This window comes from Camelus ferus, chromosome 17 (genome assembly GCF_009834535.1).
Source record: "Camelus ferus isolate YT-003-E chromosome 17, BCGSAC_Cfer_1.0, whole genome shotgun sequence".
NCBI lineage: Eukaryota > Metazoa > Chordata > Mammalia > Artiodactyla > Camelidae > Camelus > Camelus ferus.
The window spans coordinates 1,641,243-1,658,216 of NC_045712.1; the positions used below are offsets into that span (position 1 = coordinate 1,641,243).

At 46.7% G+C, this 16,974-nt stretch overlaps 1 protein-coding gene and 1 long non-coding RNA gene across 4 annotated transcripts in view; one reads left to right on the forward strand and one right to left on the reverse strand.

Annotated features, from left to right (window-relative positions):
• The window catches only part of LOC116657061, a 30,696-nt gene extending 20,749 nt beyond the window's left edge, over window positions 1-9,947 (forward strand). The window contains exons 2-3 of the long non-coding RNA XR_004311993.1: window positions 2,800-2,965; window positions 8,707-9,947. This is a non-coding gene — a long non-coding RNA (uncharacterized LOC116657061). The remainder of the gene's footprint in view (window positions 1-2,799; window positions 2,966-8,706) is intronic.
• ITPR1 (inositol 1,4,5-trisphosphate receptor type 1) overlaps window positions 3,089-16,974 on the reverse strand; it is a 299,811-nt gene continuing 285,925 nt past the window's right edge. For all 3 annotated transcript variants that reach the window (XM_014560075.2, XM_014560074.2, XM_032458045.1), the window contains 2 exons: window positions 12,062-12,223; window positions 3,089-4,466 (listed from right to left, as the gene is read on the reverse strand). In XM_014560075.2, coding sequence (XP_014415561.2) covers window positions 4,380-4,466; window positions 12,062-12,223 — 249 coding nt within the window. In that variant the 3' untranslated portion in view covers window positions 3,089-4,379. The remainder of the gene's footprint in view (window positions 4,467-12,061; window positions 12,224-16,974) is intronic.

Below are 16,974 nucleotides of genomic sequence, written 5' to 3' on the forward strand. Positions count from 1 at the left end.
TGGACTTGAAGGCAGCCATTAGGTTGTAAGAGTTGCCAAAGGCGGCGTACGATAGCGTTGACGGAAAAATGTTTGCTCGGTGATCAGAATTGTCTTTGTTGCTAATTGCCACCCTAGCTGTCCCGTCGATAACTCACGGGGCCCAAGAGTCGTTCTGAGCTGCAGCCACCCACAAAAACCACACACATGGCATTTTGCTCAAAACTCTACTTTAACCACTACTTTGTGATGCAAAACTGGTGGAATTTTGGGTACTTTCTGTAAAATCGAAATCTTCGAGGGGGTTTTCCAGCATTCTGGTTGAGTGTTCACAAATGATCAGAGAAACGGAGAGCAGGCAGGGTTTGCTCACAGACGCTGACCTGCGTGGTAGAACAGGATGCCAGTCTGTGCCCCAGTGTTTTCACTGGGAGAAGCCACCCTGATCGAGAGAACAGATTCTCCTTTTGAGAAGTGCAGTTAAACAGGTGGTATTTATAGGAGATGTGTAGCTGTAAAAGAGAGATTTGTAGGGGCTTCTTATCTTTGCCACAGAGTTTTCAGTCATGACAGGTTAATCATATTCAATACTTTCTAATGTGTAGCTCCTCTTATGAAAGAGATTCGAAAAGAAGAGCACACCAGTTTGCACTGTAGGACAGGATACAATTCTGCATAAGAACGTTCTGTCAAGGGAGAGCTGTTTTGGGCAACCTGATTCCGGGTGAGATGCCACAGCCCTTTCTAGAAGGGGGGGAGCAGGTGCTAAGAGCTCGCTCCCGTTTGGCTGGCTCAGCAGTCCTTTGATTATTCTGGAGCCGAGTCCTTGAGCAAGTTACTCGACCACTCCAAGGCTCAATTTCTTATCTTTAATAAAAGTTTCACTCCCGCTCTGTGGTTTGGTTTACAGAACACATTGTCTCAGGAGCCTTCAGGAGGGGGGGTCCTTTGTGACTGTATCATATCCTGTGTCAAGCTGACTTTTATTGTCATATAACTTAAGCATTCTGTCAAGCGCATTTTGTTTTTCAAAATTTATGAAAACATTATTTTAGCAAACACCACCTCTACTCCTGGAAGCAGGTAGTTATGCTCCTTTTGTATCTAGTAGTAGTGGAGGAATCAATTTCCATCTATGCAGCCCGGAAGTCGGTTTAATGGTCTCATGATTAGCCTTAAAATAACTGTCAGAAACTTTCAGGCTGTTTCTCATTAATGCATTACCCCAACCAACCACAGTAGGAGGATACAGAAATCTATAATTGAGGTTTTAATGGGTTAATTCCTTAGTTTACTGAGAAGATCTTGGTAATTTCCCACTGCTACGTAAGTAAAGCTTTGTTTCGTTTGCTACTGCAAAGACCGGGTTGCTGGTTCACTTCCACACATAAAGTATGCTTGCTTTATAATTTATGTTAGGAAATGTTTAAGCAGGGTGGAAGAGCAGTTATTACAGGAGCAGAATCAAGCAATTCATTTTCAGAAAGTAGAACCAAATAAAACTGACTGAGGAGCAACCAGTCATGAACGTGGAAACAAACCAAGCAAGTTGAACCCAGTTTTTAAAGAACAAAATAAAAAGAGCTGTATTTGGTATGTGCGCGTGAGGAGGACGGAATGTCAGTTACAGCGCTGGGACCCTGCACCCAGAGTGGAAGCTTTATTGGTAGGGAAAACAAGGTTTATCGCTACACAATGTTAGGGACAGAAGTAGAAAAGGGCAAGATATTATAAATGCTAGAAAAGTAGAATGGAGTTCCCCAGAGCCTTTGATATAACAAATGGGTCCGTTAAGGAAATTGGCAGAATCTTGACGCCTGAGTTGGTGCTACAGCAAACGTTAAAAATTAATCAGAGACAAAAAGACTGTCTTGCTTGTTAGCGCTATGCTGTCAACATTGGTTCCTCAGCCTGATGGCTCTGATTCTTCACCCGGGGAAGTAGCCCTGCAGGTGACTTGGACCTTGGTCCTTGAAATAGAGGTGTTGAAAAAGCGATGTCTGGAGAGAGGTGAAATCACAATTGCACATCAAAGGCCACAGGAGTTAGAACTTGAGACTTTGTGTTTCGGTTGTACCAGCTTTGTTCACACCTGAACTCGAGGGGTAGGACCTGCCGCACGTAGGGCAGAGTGGCATTCCAGCGTCATTTATTTTCTGCTGAAGCTGGCAAACTGGAGTGAAGATTTATATCTTAGGTGACAGGATTCAAACGAGACATGAGAAACCTGTAAAAGCCACAACCTGAACATGTCAATGCAGAGCTTCCCAGTGAACAGGATGGGACGGGGCTTGGGAGACAAGGCACACACACCGCCTGGCCGTGCTGGGCAGCTCGGGAGATCAAAGAGGGACCTGAGGGGAGCAGGTCCTTGCGTCTGGGGCCCATGGGGTGGGGTTCAGCAGGGAGTGACGGGTTGTTTATAGATACAAGTATACATCTATCTTGGGCTTGCCTTACTATGGAAAAAGGCTGCGGAGATCTGCTGTGCTGAGTGGAAAATTATTCACTTGCTTTTTCAAGTTATTGAATTTATAAAGCAGCAGCATTGGTTTTGAAACTAGGCATTTAACTGGAATTTAATCCTGACCTAGTTCCCAACGTTGGATGGTCATTATTGTGATTTACCAAAGCACAGAGAAAAATCAGTGTAAAAAGAGCAACCAGGGTGAGCCTTGCTCTTGGGAGGAAACCAGTTTCCCCACCTTTGGGAAGACGAGCTAGCTTTGTAAGACATTTTCAACTGTCGTGCTGAAGGCCTCCGACCCCTGGGCATGGACGAGAACTGACCTCGCTGTCTGTGATTCCTCCGCATTGCAGAGAGCAAGTTCAAGGAGGCGTGAGCCCTAGAAGGCACTCCTGCCCGCGTGGTGTGTGCCAGGGCGCTCGTGACAGCCTGGCTGCCGCTCGCTCAGCTAGAAGAACGAACGGCCGCGGTCCACCCCTCCCCATATCTGTCCAGGTGGTTCTCAGAGTCATCAGTCAGGTAAGCACTTTCTGAATTAATCTGATAAGCAAACCAGTTGTAGTTTACGTTGGTCCTTAAGAACATACATAATTGGAATGGCTGTTACAACACAGAGATGTCAAAATGAAAGTCACCAGTCAGTCACTGTATATTATTCTGCATCATTTATTAAATATTTATTTTATATATGCATTTACAAACTTTACTCATTTCAGAACTCTGCTTCCAATACATTTTAAAACTTATTTTTTGTAGAGAGGTTCTCTTGTAAAATGAGAGCCATGTACAAAAACTAGGCAACAGATATAAAAGTTTCCTTTCATACTTCTCATCCATCAAGAAAAGAAATCTTATGTGACAGAACTAAAACCAAAATGTGGCCCTTTCACAAGAACAACATGTCAGTGTTCAAACTATGAGTTCTAATGGGGTAGGTCGTATTTCATCTTTATATGGCTCTATGTGGTTTAATACTTCTTAGCTACTGTAGCACGTTGGTTCAGATGAAGAAAAAAAAAATCAGCTCTACCATTTGGACTAGATAATCTAGAGACCATCAGTTATTCATTTCTTTATAACGTGACACCAAAATTCACCTAGGAGATGACACTGATTGGCTAGCTAGTAAGCATTTATCCCAAACGTGGCATAAAAAGTTCCCTTTAAAAAATTCATTAACTTGGCAAGCTAAAGTCTGAGCATCTAATTTAGCTCTCTTATTTAAAGACACAGTTCGTTTAAATGATCAATTCAGAAGCCTAAAAGAATCTTTGAGACTACAGTTGCTTGTCTTAAAATGAGTGCTGACTCGACAGTTCAGACTTGGAGCACTGTCACTGTAAGACAGAGGCACTGATGCCACTAGCAACGAGAAGCAGCATCACCACAGGATAATCACACGGTACACAATGCCCAGGGGCCTGAAACTCACTCACTATTAATATGATTTTGGCAGCAGCATCATTGGATATTTAACCGTTTATTACGTACTATTAACACACCAGCTTCAAAGATGTGCACTCCCATTAGGATACTCAGGAGTTACAAGTTTATTGTGATTGCATAATTGGTATTGCACAGTTTTATAAAAAACATAAATACTGGCTATTCTAGTTTTAAATACAAAATAATGTCATATACTTTTAAATCTATAATCTGGTTCAAGTGCAAATCAGGTGCTTTCTTTAGTCCTTCCAAAAAAGGCATCTTTAATATTTTTGGCACAGATGAAATTTCATCCTGCCAACAATTCTAATTACAATACATATATCCCAACCTTTAGAGTAGCAATCATATACATACAGTATAAAACTGAGTATTTACAAATATACTAAGCAGAAAGGTAACATTCGTGGGTGAATCAGAACTAATTAGCCATACCCACACTAAAAATAATTTAAAAAGGTAAATGCGATTCCTTTATTTCATTTGCTTATGCTGGCTGCTGTGGGTTGACATTCATGTGAGGAGGATGTCCTAGAAGGCCGATTCTTTGTTTCTGCTTCCTTTGTTCTGTCATCTGGAAAGTTAAAAAGTTTCATCATTAGACTCAGACACTTCCTGTACGTCAGATCGTATACTGAACCATAGATTTACCTCTGTGGTTACGGTTTATACTGAAACCCACTTTCTACAAATAGCGTACCATCAGTATATCAAACACACAGAACTTCAAAAAGGACCTCTTCCTAGGCAGAATGGGAAATTCTGTGCCCTAGTCATGCAGTGTGACATTCAGAAATGCTGCTTGCTACTTGTTTCATAAAGGAACCAAACCCAGTAAAAGCACAAGATTCTCGAGCCTTTCCCAACTCTATTTTCAAATGATGGCTTTGTGTGACAATAACAGCACACTCAACTGTCAAGAAGAGCAGTGTGCTTAGAATCCTGGGTTTGACCGGGATTCAGCCCCTGGTCTTCAGAAGGCCCTGATTCCTGTTTCCAGTGACTCTTGGGTAGTTTTGATTTGAGAGAAAAAAAAATATCACACAGCCTTTCTAGGAAGATGAGGAATGTCCTCACCTGTGAGGTCCAGAGAGATTCAATACCATAAATAATGCCCTGGCACTCCGTGGTGACTCTTCCTTGCCACCCACAGGCGCCAAGGTCAGGAGAGACCTGTCCTACGGCTGGTCAAGTGAAAAAGGACTTTCAGAACGAGAGGCTGGTACTGTTGATTTGGCTGCTGAACTAAATCAGTTCTCATGCTGATGAGCATCTAAGTTCTGTTCTGGGTATAATTAATTCCCTGCACTTACCCAGTTAGTCCTAGCTCCGGATTTGATGCCGGGCATTTAAGTCAATTAAGATAAAAGGGTGGTTATGAAATATGTATTAGATAATGTGGTTATCTACAAGTGGCCTAAGATCTTGCTCCTAGATTTCTGGTTTCCTAAAATCAGAGACGAACTAGGGAGCAGTAGTAAAAAGAAAGTGGGCTTTGGAATCAGACAGACCTGTTTCCATGACAGTTTTATGTTATTTAACTTTTCAGAGTTTCTTCCTTCATACAGTTAGGGTGAGAGTTCCTGTCTCCTGGGTGGAGGGCGAGGAGGCGGTATGTAAACTTTTTAATAGAGTGTATGTCACACAGTTGGCGCTTAAATCTCGGTTTTTCACTTGGACTAATTTTTGGTACAAAATATCCAGAGAGAACATCAGGTAAGGTTCAATTTTAAAGTGGTTGCTTTTTCTTATTCAAAACATAGCGGTTTTCCTTTCACATCAAAATACTATTTTTAGGCTCCTGTGAAATGCCTTCAGTGATAGTTTAGAAGGGAAGATTCATAAGCAGTGAATATTCCCCAAAGGTAGCTTTTAATAAAGCCCTTTCTAAAGAACTGAGTTAGGATCTTCCAGCCAGCCTCTGGAGTTTCCTTAGACAGGTGACAGGTCTTTAAACGTGGTGTCACACGTGACACCATACTTGACAGGCTCAGCCGAGGAAGGAGAACCTCATGTGACCCGTGGAGTAAGTTCACGGTTAGATTGTAACGCAGGCTGTAACTCAGGCACCGCACTGCCTGCTACTTCAGACACTCAGCGCAGGTTCCCTCACCAGTCCCTTGGCGGGCAGCCTTAGAGGGAATCCCATACACGCAGCTAGACTGAATCATCTTGGCATTCTCGTGGATTCAGGCATCGTGGTGGGCTCAGCCCCTACTGAAGGATACTTTACTCCAAGCTTCCATTGAAAGCTGCTGAGGTTTTCAGTGGTTAAGGCTGGCCCTGAAGGCTTCTTCCGTACTGTTTCTGTAAGAAACTACGTCCTTTGGAGATGACCTTTTATGTAAGCGAATCTCCATGCCTGCTCGTCAAATGAGCTTTTTCTGACTTTTCAGTCTGTTGGCTCTTCAGTCATTCCCTCAAACTGTGTCCCTTCCAACAGAGGGGCCTCCAGCTGGTGGCACAGCATCCTTCCCTCTTCTGCGGACACCACCCGATACGCAGCTGTAGTCCTGGTCTCATGTTCTAATTTTCTAGGTTTGTCTTCCTAAAATAACGACTGCATTGCCCTCCCTCCCTCATAAAAGCTAAAGCTCCTCCCTATTTTCACTCAGCGGCCAGACCCTTTGCTCAGGCAGGGACAGTCCTGGCAAGTTCAAGTACCCAGTACACACCGATCTCGTTTTCGGTTTTCCTAGAATAATGGCTCTTAAACTTTGGCACACACCAGAATCACCCAGAAGGTTTGTTAAAACACAGATCAAGGGCCCACAAACAGTTTCCGATTCCGAAGGCCGAGGGTAGGGCCGCTGAATTTGCCTCTCTAGCTAGTTCCCAGGTAATGTTGCTGTTGCCGATCTGGGTGGGACCATGCTGTTGCTCTAGAAGAGCTTTTCGCTGATGAGCTCAGACATAGGCCAGATCGCAAGATCTTAGAGAAGATCCTCTGCAGTTAAGCACACAGTAGGCACACACATCTGACTGCCTGAATTCTGCTTTGGTCAACCGTAGCCTTTCAGACAGACAGAATGGCTGTCATTTAAGTGACTGATAAGTGAAAAGGACTAGGCCAGCTGCTTCGGTATTTGACCCTTTGGGCTTGATCGCCATCCAGTTACAGTCATCTGGGAACAATAATGGACACACAGTCCGCTAAGAACCAAATCTGGCCTGTAAGAAACCGAGTTCAACACTGCTGGACAGTTCAGTGTCCCAGGCCCCTTGGGATATATTCTCACATAATTCCTGGCTTTACTAGCTCAGTTCTACCTACCTACCTGCATACATTCACATGCGCTGGATATCTTATTTATGGCATCACTGTTATCTACTACTGTTACCTATGTCAGAACAAATAAAAATAATGGCCGAGGTCTATCCTTGGCATACTGTCCTAGAGTATCCTCTCTGGACATTTGAAACAAAACTACTAGATAAAATATCCATCAGATTCAGATCTACGGTAAGTAACTTAACTCAAAATTCTAATACTGAAAAATCTATTTTGAATAGTGTGAAATGTCCCAGTTGTAGTAAATTCATTTTAATATCCTCGAAATTCACAGTTAGGTGAGGATGAGCATTTGAAGCAACGCTCTTCTTCATAATCTATATAAACACAGAAACTAGCTTGAATTTCAGCATTCTTTCTTTTGAGCCGGTCTAAACAAGAAGCATACGATACTGTAGCTTTACAAGCCAGATGCAACCAAACATCTGAAAGATCTTTCACGAAAACACTAACAGTTGAGTGCAAATGGGCACAACTTCATCCGCCAGCACTGACAGGCTGGCACAGGAGCACGAGGACACCACAGTCTGCCTTCATGTCAGCAAGGTCTTGGCTACCAGGCTTCTACAGAGCCAGGAAACTCTAGCCACCAGAGCTGATTTTTACAGTCCTATAAAAGCAGTCCTGCTCCTAACCAGGAGCCCAGAACACTGGCAAGGAAAACTGAAAGATTGCTTGAATGCGGTTTTCCTGATTCACTGTAAACGTACAGATGTGCACATTCCTGATCCCCAGGGTGCTGTCCTGACCCTTTCTCTCTGACCAGGCAGACCCTTCCTCCAGCTCTGACACCCAGCTCCCGCATTACCGCCTCTGAGAGGGTTTCCGGGGCAGGTACTCAAATCCTCTCCCCAGGCCCAGGCTGAGTGAATTGCTCCCTCTTCCTCATTCCCAGAGCAGTCTGTTCGAACCTCTGTTCCACACTGACCACGCCGAGTTAGAATTCATTTGTTTACTTATTGGTCTCCCACTCTGGACGATTAGTTCCATGAGGAAGGAGAGTAGGTTCTATTCGACTTTGTAACCCCAGTACCTAGGGCTGCACCGGGCAGACGGGCGTTTCATCCATGGCGGTTCAAAGAGCAAACGGAATCACCCAGAACACAGCGCCGTTCCTTGAGCACGCCATGCGCATTCGTGCCTCTGCTCCTGCCGATCCCGTTCCTGGGATGCGCCCTGCTGCGCTTCCCTGCTAGCTCCCAAGTCACCTGCTCGTCGGACTGGAGAAGCCAGACTCCTCCCACACGCCGAGCCCCACGCAGCAGTACCCACTTCTCTGCGCCCCGTGAGCCTTAATGCACGCCTCGGCTCACAGAACGTCTCGTACCATCATGCCGTTAGCAGCCTCCTGCTTTCTGGCTACATCACCGTGTCCTAGAGGGCAGACGTTACCTTTGGCCTCTTTTGTGGTTCCAACACAGCATAAGGAACATAGACATTCAAGTAACGTTTGTTTAACATTCCATTTTCCAGCTGTGGGCAGTTATTCTAACCTTTTGTTCTTCCTTCCTTCCTTACGCAGTTAATAAGATAAACCCGTTGCGTGAAAAATGCCAAACACTGGAACGTGCTAACATGATCTGAATTCTCAAGCACTACTTCTATTCCTGACAGCTACACAGAAGGGTCACCGTCCTATATGCAGGTGGGAAACGTGTTCAAGAAAGTGAACCCTTCTCTCAATATTTGTTCTTTCGCATTATGAAGAAAAAATGTAAGTCCTTACATTAGTTCTCCTCGGAATAAGAATGTAAGAGAATCACATTTAGTACTGAGAGCCTCTTGGGAGGGGGACCTTCGAGATGCATCATTAAGTAACATTTAGAAGAGCGATTTTAATTAATGGTTCTTGGCAATAATAGAAAAACCACTGACCAGGTTTTCACTCGTATCCTTGTAAGAACTCTCCTCAAATGGGCGTTTGAAGAGGACAGCCACCACAGAGGCCAGTAACGGTAAAGAGTAAAACCAAAGGCATTCAAACTCTCATTGCTCCACTATGCTGGGTTTGGACCAGAAGAGCTGAGAAAATATCTAAGTGATGAAGCAATTTTTGTGTTTTCCAGCCCTTTCACCAGTGAATGGTATTCTTTCATAGCTGTTGTAAAAAATATCTATCACAGAGCTTCTCGCTCATGAATCACTCGTGGGGTTTTTATTTTTTTAATTCAAAATTTTTTTCCCTTCCAAGGGCAGGAATTCTCACACTTACCATTTACAGACCAGCACCTCTCTAACCTATCTGCATGATTTTTCATGCAGAACAACTTAAGAAATCTTCATGACTGTAATATACCAAATTTAATAAAATTCAAATGTTTTCAGCAAGTAGATTCTCAAATGCTTTAAAGTTTTGTTACAAAATCAAAAGAAAATGTTGACTAATTCCTTTTGAAAAAAGCAGATTTTCCCCAGTAAAAGCAATGAATTTTCCCCATCTTTCTGGGCACCTTAAAACCTAAGCAGATCAGTCCTGGTAAAGGCACTGGAGAATATATTACTGTTTCCTCATACTTCTTAGTCTATGGTATCTTCCAGGAAAAAGTGGTTCAATTTCAAATTCATTCTCAGGGGAAAGATTTTCTGAAGAATGGTTACAACTGCTAACTTTAAACAAACAAAATACAAAAAGAGCTGAAAAGAAGCAGTTTAAACCATACCGGTGTTGATGTCACTTAATGAACCTCAGTCCATATGTAATCTAGTTTTACATACTTCGTTCAAGCCAAAATTTGGGTTTCACAGAATCAGCTGCAGTGCCTAGCCTCGTCTCCACTCAGTGGTGTAAAAAAACGGCAGTGACTGTGTCCTCCGTCACGTCTGAAGTACGTGATGCAACTTCTGAAATTTCAGTGCTTTTTTTTTTTAAAAAATTGAGTAAGAATTTACACAGTCAGCCACGAAGGGCAAACAGGGTACAGTGACAAAACAAAACAAGGGAAAATAAAAACATAATGCCAAAAAAAAAAAAAAAAAAAGAAAAAAAATCGAACCCAGACCTGCAGGACCAGGAGTTCCAGCCTGGCAAGGTCATGTGAAGTTAGACAGCTTTCCTAGCGCCTGCTGTGTACCTCAGCGTCCTCACCAGTAAAAGGGGGGATGTAGGTGAGATGGCACCTGCTGCTGGGTGCCTCCTACACCTGGGATATGCTTGATGCTAAGCCCTCGGCTTCAGTTCCCTCCGCTGACAGGTGGGTCTGCAACGTGTGCATCAGCGAAGCAGCTTTAGAATCCACCTCAGGGAGCAGTTCAGCGCACCAGATTCTTAGGGCCTGTGGAGAAGGGCTTGTGCGTTATTTATCATCTCAGAACACCCAGTAATAGTTGGTCTCAGACATGTTTAAAAATGGCACTTTCTGGAGTGCTTGATCGTTTAAGTCTGTACCAGATCAATTTTTGGAAGATCCTTTTGGCATCTAATGTAAAACGTCTGGGTTAACTGAGATCTGTGTTGCCACGGCTTGCTCAGAGGGAGAGGCAGGGAACTCGAGCACGGTTGGCCGTGTTGAGTTCGTCTTGCTCGTCGTGGGCAGGGGGTGGGCAGGAGCAGCGGCAGCAGACAGCGTGCTCCATCGGGGCGGTCCTGTGGCACATCCGTCGGGGGGGTCACAGCGGGGGTGGGAAGTTAATAAAATAATAAGCAAAGTAATCCAGTTAGATCTTCGTTAGTTTTACCTCTTTAGGTTATTACTCGTCTTAGGTGGTTACCAAGCTCAGTGCCGTAGACAGCCTTCATAAATAAGGCCTTCTGTTCTCATTAGTCTTTCTTATTTGCTTCTCAATGCACGTGAAAGGGAAGAACCCGAGGCCAAATGGTATCTTGGGTACAGCCGGGAACAATTTAGTTAGAAAAGAAACACAACCTAAAGTAGGACTGTGAAAAGTGCGGTGTAAACCGTCTTCAAGAAGAGTGTATTCTAGCCAGGGCCTTCCCTGTGCTTACGTCCCTCAGAGTGCTCGGGCACCCGCGGGGGACCGGAGGCTCACCGCCAGGCCCGCCGTGCCCGGTGACCGCTGCCGCGCAGGACGTCGCGCCTTGTCCGTGGAGCTGGTTAAAAGCATCCAGCACCGCGTACAGGGTCCGAGTGGGGTGACCCCAGGCAGCCAAGGCGCAGCCCGAGTCCCTGCCACCGCGCTGCAGTCCTGGTGAACCACCCGGTGACCAGGGGTGCTCATGTGTAAGGGGGTCAGAAAGGGGAAGGAGTGCACAGGGTTTGGTACAAACTTGCCCCCTCCCTGCAGCGTAGTTCCGGGAGAAGCATTTATCTGTGGACAGGGAGCCGGGTGGGCGGGCCGTCTCTAGCGTCAGTTGTGTGGTGCGGGGGTGTGTCCAGGTTGTGCCCTGTCTCGTCCCCAGCACCTGCCCTACTGCCTGGGGTACGGGAGCCACTCAGGAAGGGTTTGGCCCCTGAATGAACCAGAAGGAGCTTTTCCTTGACTGTGGTTTATCTCAAGATGCTGAACTGAACTATCTGCGGTGAGGAGTTCATAGATTGAAGGGCTAACGTGCAAAACTAGAAACAGCCTTTAACCTTCTGTCAGTGAAGAAAGAAAACAGAATAGCTTTACACATTGCGTGTGTGTGTGTGTGTGTGTGTTTTGTGTGTGTGTGCAGCACTTCACTGAAGTAGTTTGCATTTTCTCATTTTCTGGTTTTGCTTTTTATATTAAAACCTCGTCCTTAGCAGCCCTGAAAGTAGTGTCACGGGCTCCTCCCGTGACGGGGCAGCGCCGGGGGAACGGAGGGGAAACGGGTGGGCGCGGTGAGCCAGCCCCGCTTTGCCCATTTCCTGCCCCCTCCAGGTGTGAGCGCCGCCGGTCCCTCCCGGCCAGCCTTGCGTGTGTGGTGCTGTGTGTGCGTGTAAGGACTCCCTTACCTGGTCCTTGAGTTCTGACAGCTGGCCAGAAAGGTTGGTGACGAGCTTCATGGTGGACTCCAGCTTCTCCTGCAGGTTCCTCAGCTCGTTCTGTTCTCCCTCAGAGTCGCTGCTCACCAGGGACATGGCTCTCATCCTTGGGAACCAGTCAAGGTTTCTTTCCTAGAGTCCACATTAGGGGGAAAAAAAAAGAAAAAGAGGGAGTCACTTCTAGGAGGAGAGACAAGAGAGGCGGTCTCCGTGGGCATCTCTTCCCTGTGCCATCCTGTCACGCTGTCCCTGAGTGTTGCAGACCTCACGTACGGTGCTGTGTATTTTTTTTAAGCCATTCAGTAAGTATCTTTCTAATTGAATATAATTAAGCTCTCTTAATTCCAAGAAGTCACGTTAAAATTAAATGCAGGGAAAAGGTTTCCAAACAAGATTCCTATCTTCAAATAGGAATACTGCCAATGTGTCTCTGCAAATTACACAGCTAGTAAGATTGGAGTTTTAAAATTGTGGTAAAATATATACATAATAAAATTGACCATTTCAGTCATTTTTGGGCGTACAGGTGAGTGGCATTAAGTGTACTCAGGCTGTCATGCAACCATGACCACCACCCACCTCGGGAACTCTTTCCACTCCCCGACTTCAACTCCATCGCTGTTTAACACTAACTCTCCCACCCCTGGCAACCGCCTTCTCTCTGCCGTCTCTATGGCTTTAGCTGCTCTAGACGCCTCACACTGGGCTGTGTATTTTTAAAAGCATTATACTCGGAAAATCATCTGCCAACGCTCCAGAAGTCAAATGGATTTTAAGATCCCGGCTGTTCTAGGATTTCCCAGATATGTGTGTGTCTGGGTGTGTCTGCGTGGTGGGGTATTGTTAAGAGGCTGAAAGCGGAAAATGGGCTCCTCGTTCAGTCTCCTCCTTTGCAAACTTAAGGACATCACCCCTCTACTCTTGTCTCCTTTCCCTTCCGGCCTGCAATGGGTGATGGGTGCTGTCGGTGGGTATAGTAAAGACCCATTTAGTCCCTCCCCTGTCCAACTCCACCCCTCTCTTTTGATTCTATAGCTTGTACCTGTAAACAGTACTTCTCACTACTGGGAAACAGAATGGGACAAGGCTCCTCCTCCCCCTCACTTCCTTTTGCCCACATACGCCTCTCTCCCAAAAAGTCAGCTTCCCCGACACGTTCTGTACAGAGAGGCAGGAGTGAACCGTAAGAAAAGCTTCATCGGGAGATGGAGGAAAACTGACCCATTACATATCCGTCTGCTGTCACTTGTCACCTGGGCCGTCTGGATGCTGTCAGGATAAATTCTAATAAACATTCTAACACCAATCTTGCCTGTCCCATGCCCCACCAATACACACACACACACACAGAATTTGCTCTTGTTTTTGTGTACACCAGAGGTCAGCAGAATTTTTCTGGACAGTAAATATTTCTGATAGTAAATATCTTTGGTTTTTTGGACCATATGGTCTCTGTCACAGCTCTGCAGTTGTAGCCTGCAAACAGCCATAGATAACACATAAAAGAATGGGTGTAGCTGTGTTCTGATAAAACTTTATCTACCAATGCTGGCAGAGGGCCAGGTTTGGCCCACAGGCCGGAGTTTGCCAACCTCTGTCATAAACAGAAGGCATCAACATACTCAAAACCAACAAAATTCCACCAGACATGTCTAAAACTTAAAAAGTGAGACAATCAAACCGTATCTTGACCGAAGGTAGTGTAGCGATATAGAAACCAAACAAGAGCCAGCTGAAAATACTAGACAGAAGGCACCCCTCCCTGGCACCTGGTGTCCCATCGACTTTGGCATCTTCGGGGAGGCCAGCAGCTGGGACTCACGAGCCCGTGGCAGCATGACAGCAGGAACCACCTCAGTGGAGTGACTCAGCAGCCCCCTGGTAAGCGTTTCCTGGGTGGGCCCTGATGCCACGCCTCACTGCTAAACTTCAGTTGCTTAGAATGATGGCGGAGGGGAGAAATGGTGATCTCCGTCTTCCTGCACCACAACCCCGTGATCGACACACCGGCCACACGTGCCTTCCCTCGAGCCCATGGGTTCTCAGCAGCTTCCCGCCACCGACAGAGCAGCGGGCAAAAGACCCCACCAACTGCCCTGTTTTAGAGGTGACCAGCCTGAATGTTCTCAGTGTTGCCACATCTGAATTGGTTTTTCTGCTGCATATCTGCAGCAAGGAGGGGAGGAGGAGGAGGCAGACTCTCAGCACTGAAGCCTGGAGGCAACCCTGAGAAGCAGCTGAGGTCCTCTGTCACTGGTTACATTCACTGCCCTGGGTCAGTCCCTCAGGCACGGTCACACACTCCCACGGAGGGAGGGCCGCACGTTCAAGGCCTGTGTCCCTCTCAGGGAGGAAGGAACCTGACTGTCCCGAAGGGGGCACGCAGAGGGGACAGGCAGCTGGTGATCACTCCCTCTCACTAGGCAACCCGGCCCCGGGAAAGGAGGGGACACGGCGGGGTGGGCGGAGGAGCCGTGAGCACCACAGCTGCAGTGAGATCAAACGGCGAGGCCAGCCCAGCTCCCAGAGGCCCAGGTATCCATGGGGAACACTGCCAATGTCTGCAGATGGACCCCCGAGGACACCGGGGTGCACAGGAAGGGGCTGAAGTCCCACGTGAACTGTCAGACCCGGAGGAACATACGGACATGCCATCACTTGGGATGTGAGTGGATGTCACGCCAGGAGGACGAGTTTAGACACTGCTAGATCCCACTGCTGTACGATAATGCAGCAGACGGCCCTGAACAGGAGGGTAGCTCGTCCTGGGGCGTGGGCGACAGGGGACAAATCCATGTATTTCAAAGGCGAGCCTGAGAATTACCTGCTGTTTACACATTGTGAACTTCTGTTATTCAGTATTGGGTGGGGGGCGGGTATTAGATAGTTCTTTGGAGTCACGTCAAAACTATCAACACTTCTGGGAGAAAATATCATTAAAAATAAAACATATTCAACAAAACAGAAGGAGCACTTACCTTATGGGCTTGGTGCTGAGGACACAGCAGTGAACCACCTGCCCTGGGTCACTGCCCCCTGGACCTCGCTAAAGTGAAAGGGCTTTGAAACCTAAGCATGAAACAGCCTTCCTGACATCAAAGTGCTTGCAATTTAGTTAAGGAGAATGTAAATTAAAAAAGACGAAAGAATGGAACACTGGAGCTGTGCTGCGTCAAATAAGCGGCAGACAGAGCAGGGTCAAAGTCAGAACTGCCTCCCAGTGGTTGCAATTGGCTGGAATCCTCTTTAAGAAAGGCCTGGGCCCGAAGACACATTAGCACTTGGCCAGACAAGGGGCAAGCCAGAGGCCTTCTCAGCAGAGCGGAGTGAGGAAACCCGAGGGCAGACAGGTTGGGGCAGCACCGACCATCAAAGGAGATGCCGGATGGGCCGGCGCAGGAGAGAGGCAGCAGTGACGCGAGGCTCCGCTCCAGGAGGGCCTGGACGGGGTGGGGGTGGGGGGCTGGCAGTGGGGAAGGGAAGAAGTGAGCTGAAGTGACCTGGAGGTGCCGGAGGGGAAGAGGGGGTGCGCACAGGCTGCAGCAGCCAGCGGTGAGAGCTCACCTGTAGCTAACTTATTACTGACACGCACATGAATGCTGAGCTGCCCAAAACGGTTCGAGAATTCATCTAAAATCTGGCTTGCAAATCTCTCATATGTTCATTTGCTTAGCAAACCCTCTGTAAAAATAGAAGACACAGATTTCCAGAGTCCACATGAAAGAGGTCCTCAAAAGAACACAGAAAACCCATGCAAAGTCTGCACGTAGCTTCCTTATTCTAATAGCAAGCGACCTAGTAACTGTAGGTTAAGAAGACTTTTCTCGTGGAAGACCCCTACCTTCTTCCGTGGCTTTTGTGATTTGATTTGTGGACTCCCAAGCAACGATTTCAGAAAGGTCTCTGACACATGCAAAACGCAGAGATTTCATCCAACAACCGTTTTCCGAACATTTATAATCTCTGCGCCCAGCACAGGGCTGAGTACTGACTTTGCGGAGATGAGAAAGACGAGGTCCCCGGCCCCAAGGTGCCGTAGTGCACCGACGGGGGCCCCGGGCAGGGCGCAGGGCCCGGCTCCTCGCCTCCGTGGAGCCCCACGCAGCCCTCACTCCAGGTCCTGAGTCCCACCGAGCACCTGCTGCAGGAACGAGCGGGGCCCACGGGCCTTAGGACGGCTGCTACTGGCATCTGTGCTCCTCGCCTCAATGGCCAAGGAGATGCACTCGGATCCCTTCACTTGTGCTTTATTTGCGCTTCTGTACGCGGGCTACCTGTAGTCCTGGGGCATGAAGGCCCTGCTGACTGGGTACATAAAGCCACAGACAGAAATAAGGCGTAAGGACTGAAAATATTTTTATATTAAGCTCAAAATATGCCCTGGAGCAGAACATGAAATTGAGTCAAATTTTAAAGCTAAAACCCAATATTTTAAAGGACTGTCGTCCTTGCCGCAGGCCACTTTGGGCCACATGTCCCCATCCTAGAGAGAAATCGTCACTCTCCATTTCATGAGAGTCCTTCAGTGCAAAGGGGAGAAGCAGGATTTCTCGGTCTAGCTATTTATCACTTACCACCTGAAAGGTTCTCCCTCCCTGCCCTCCTCCACTCTTAACGTCTGACTATGAAAAGCAGAGATGGGGGTTCCACTACAACCCGAAACCACAGGAAACAAGGAAATCCAAGCACTCTGGATGGCGTGTACCATTGGCTCTTCTGCACGGACGTCAGCAGATCCCCAAATTTGAGATCCTAGGTATTGCCAGTATTTTAATTAAGTTGTCATCCTGGGCAGTTAAGTCAAATCTCAAGTTACCAAGGTATACCTAGTAGTTAAAATTAATTAGCCATCCTGGCCAAACGGTTCTCTCAGTTTCCACCTG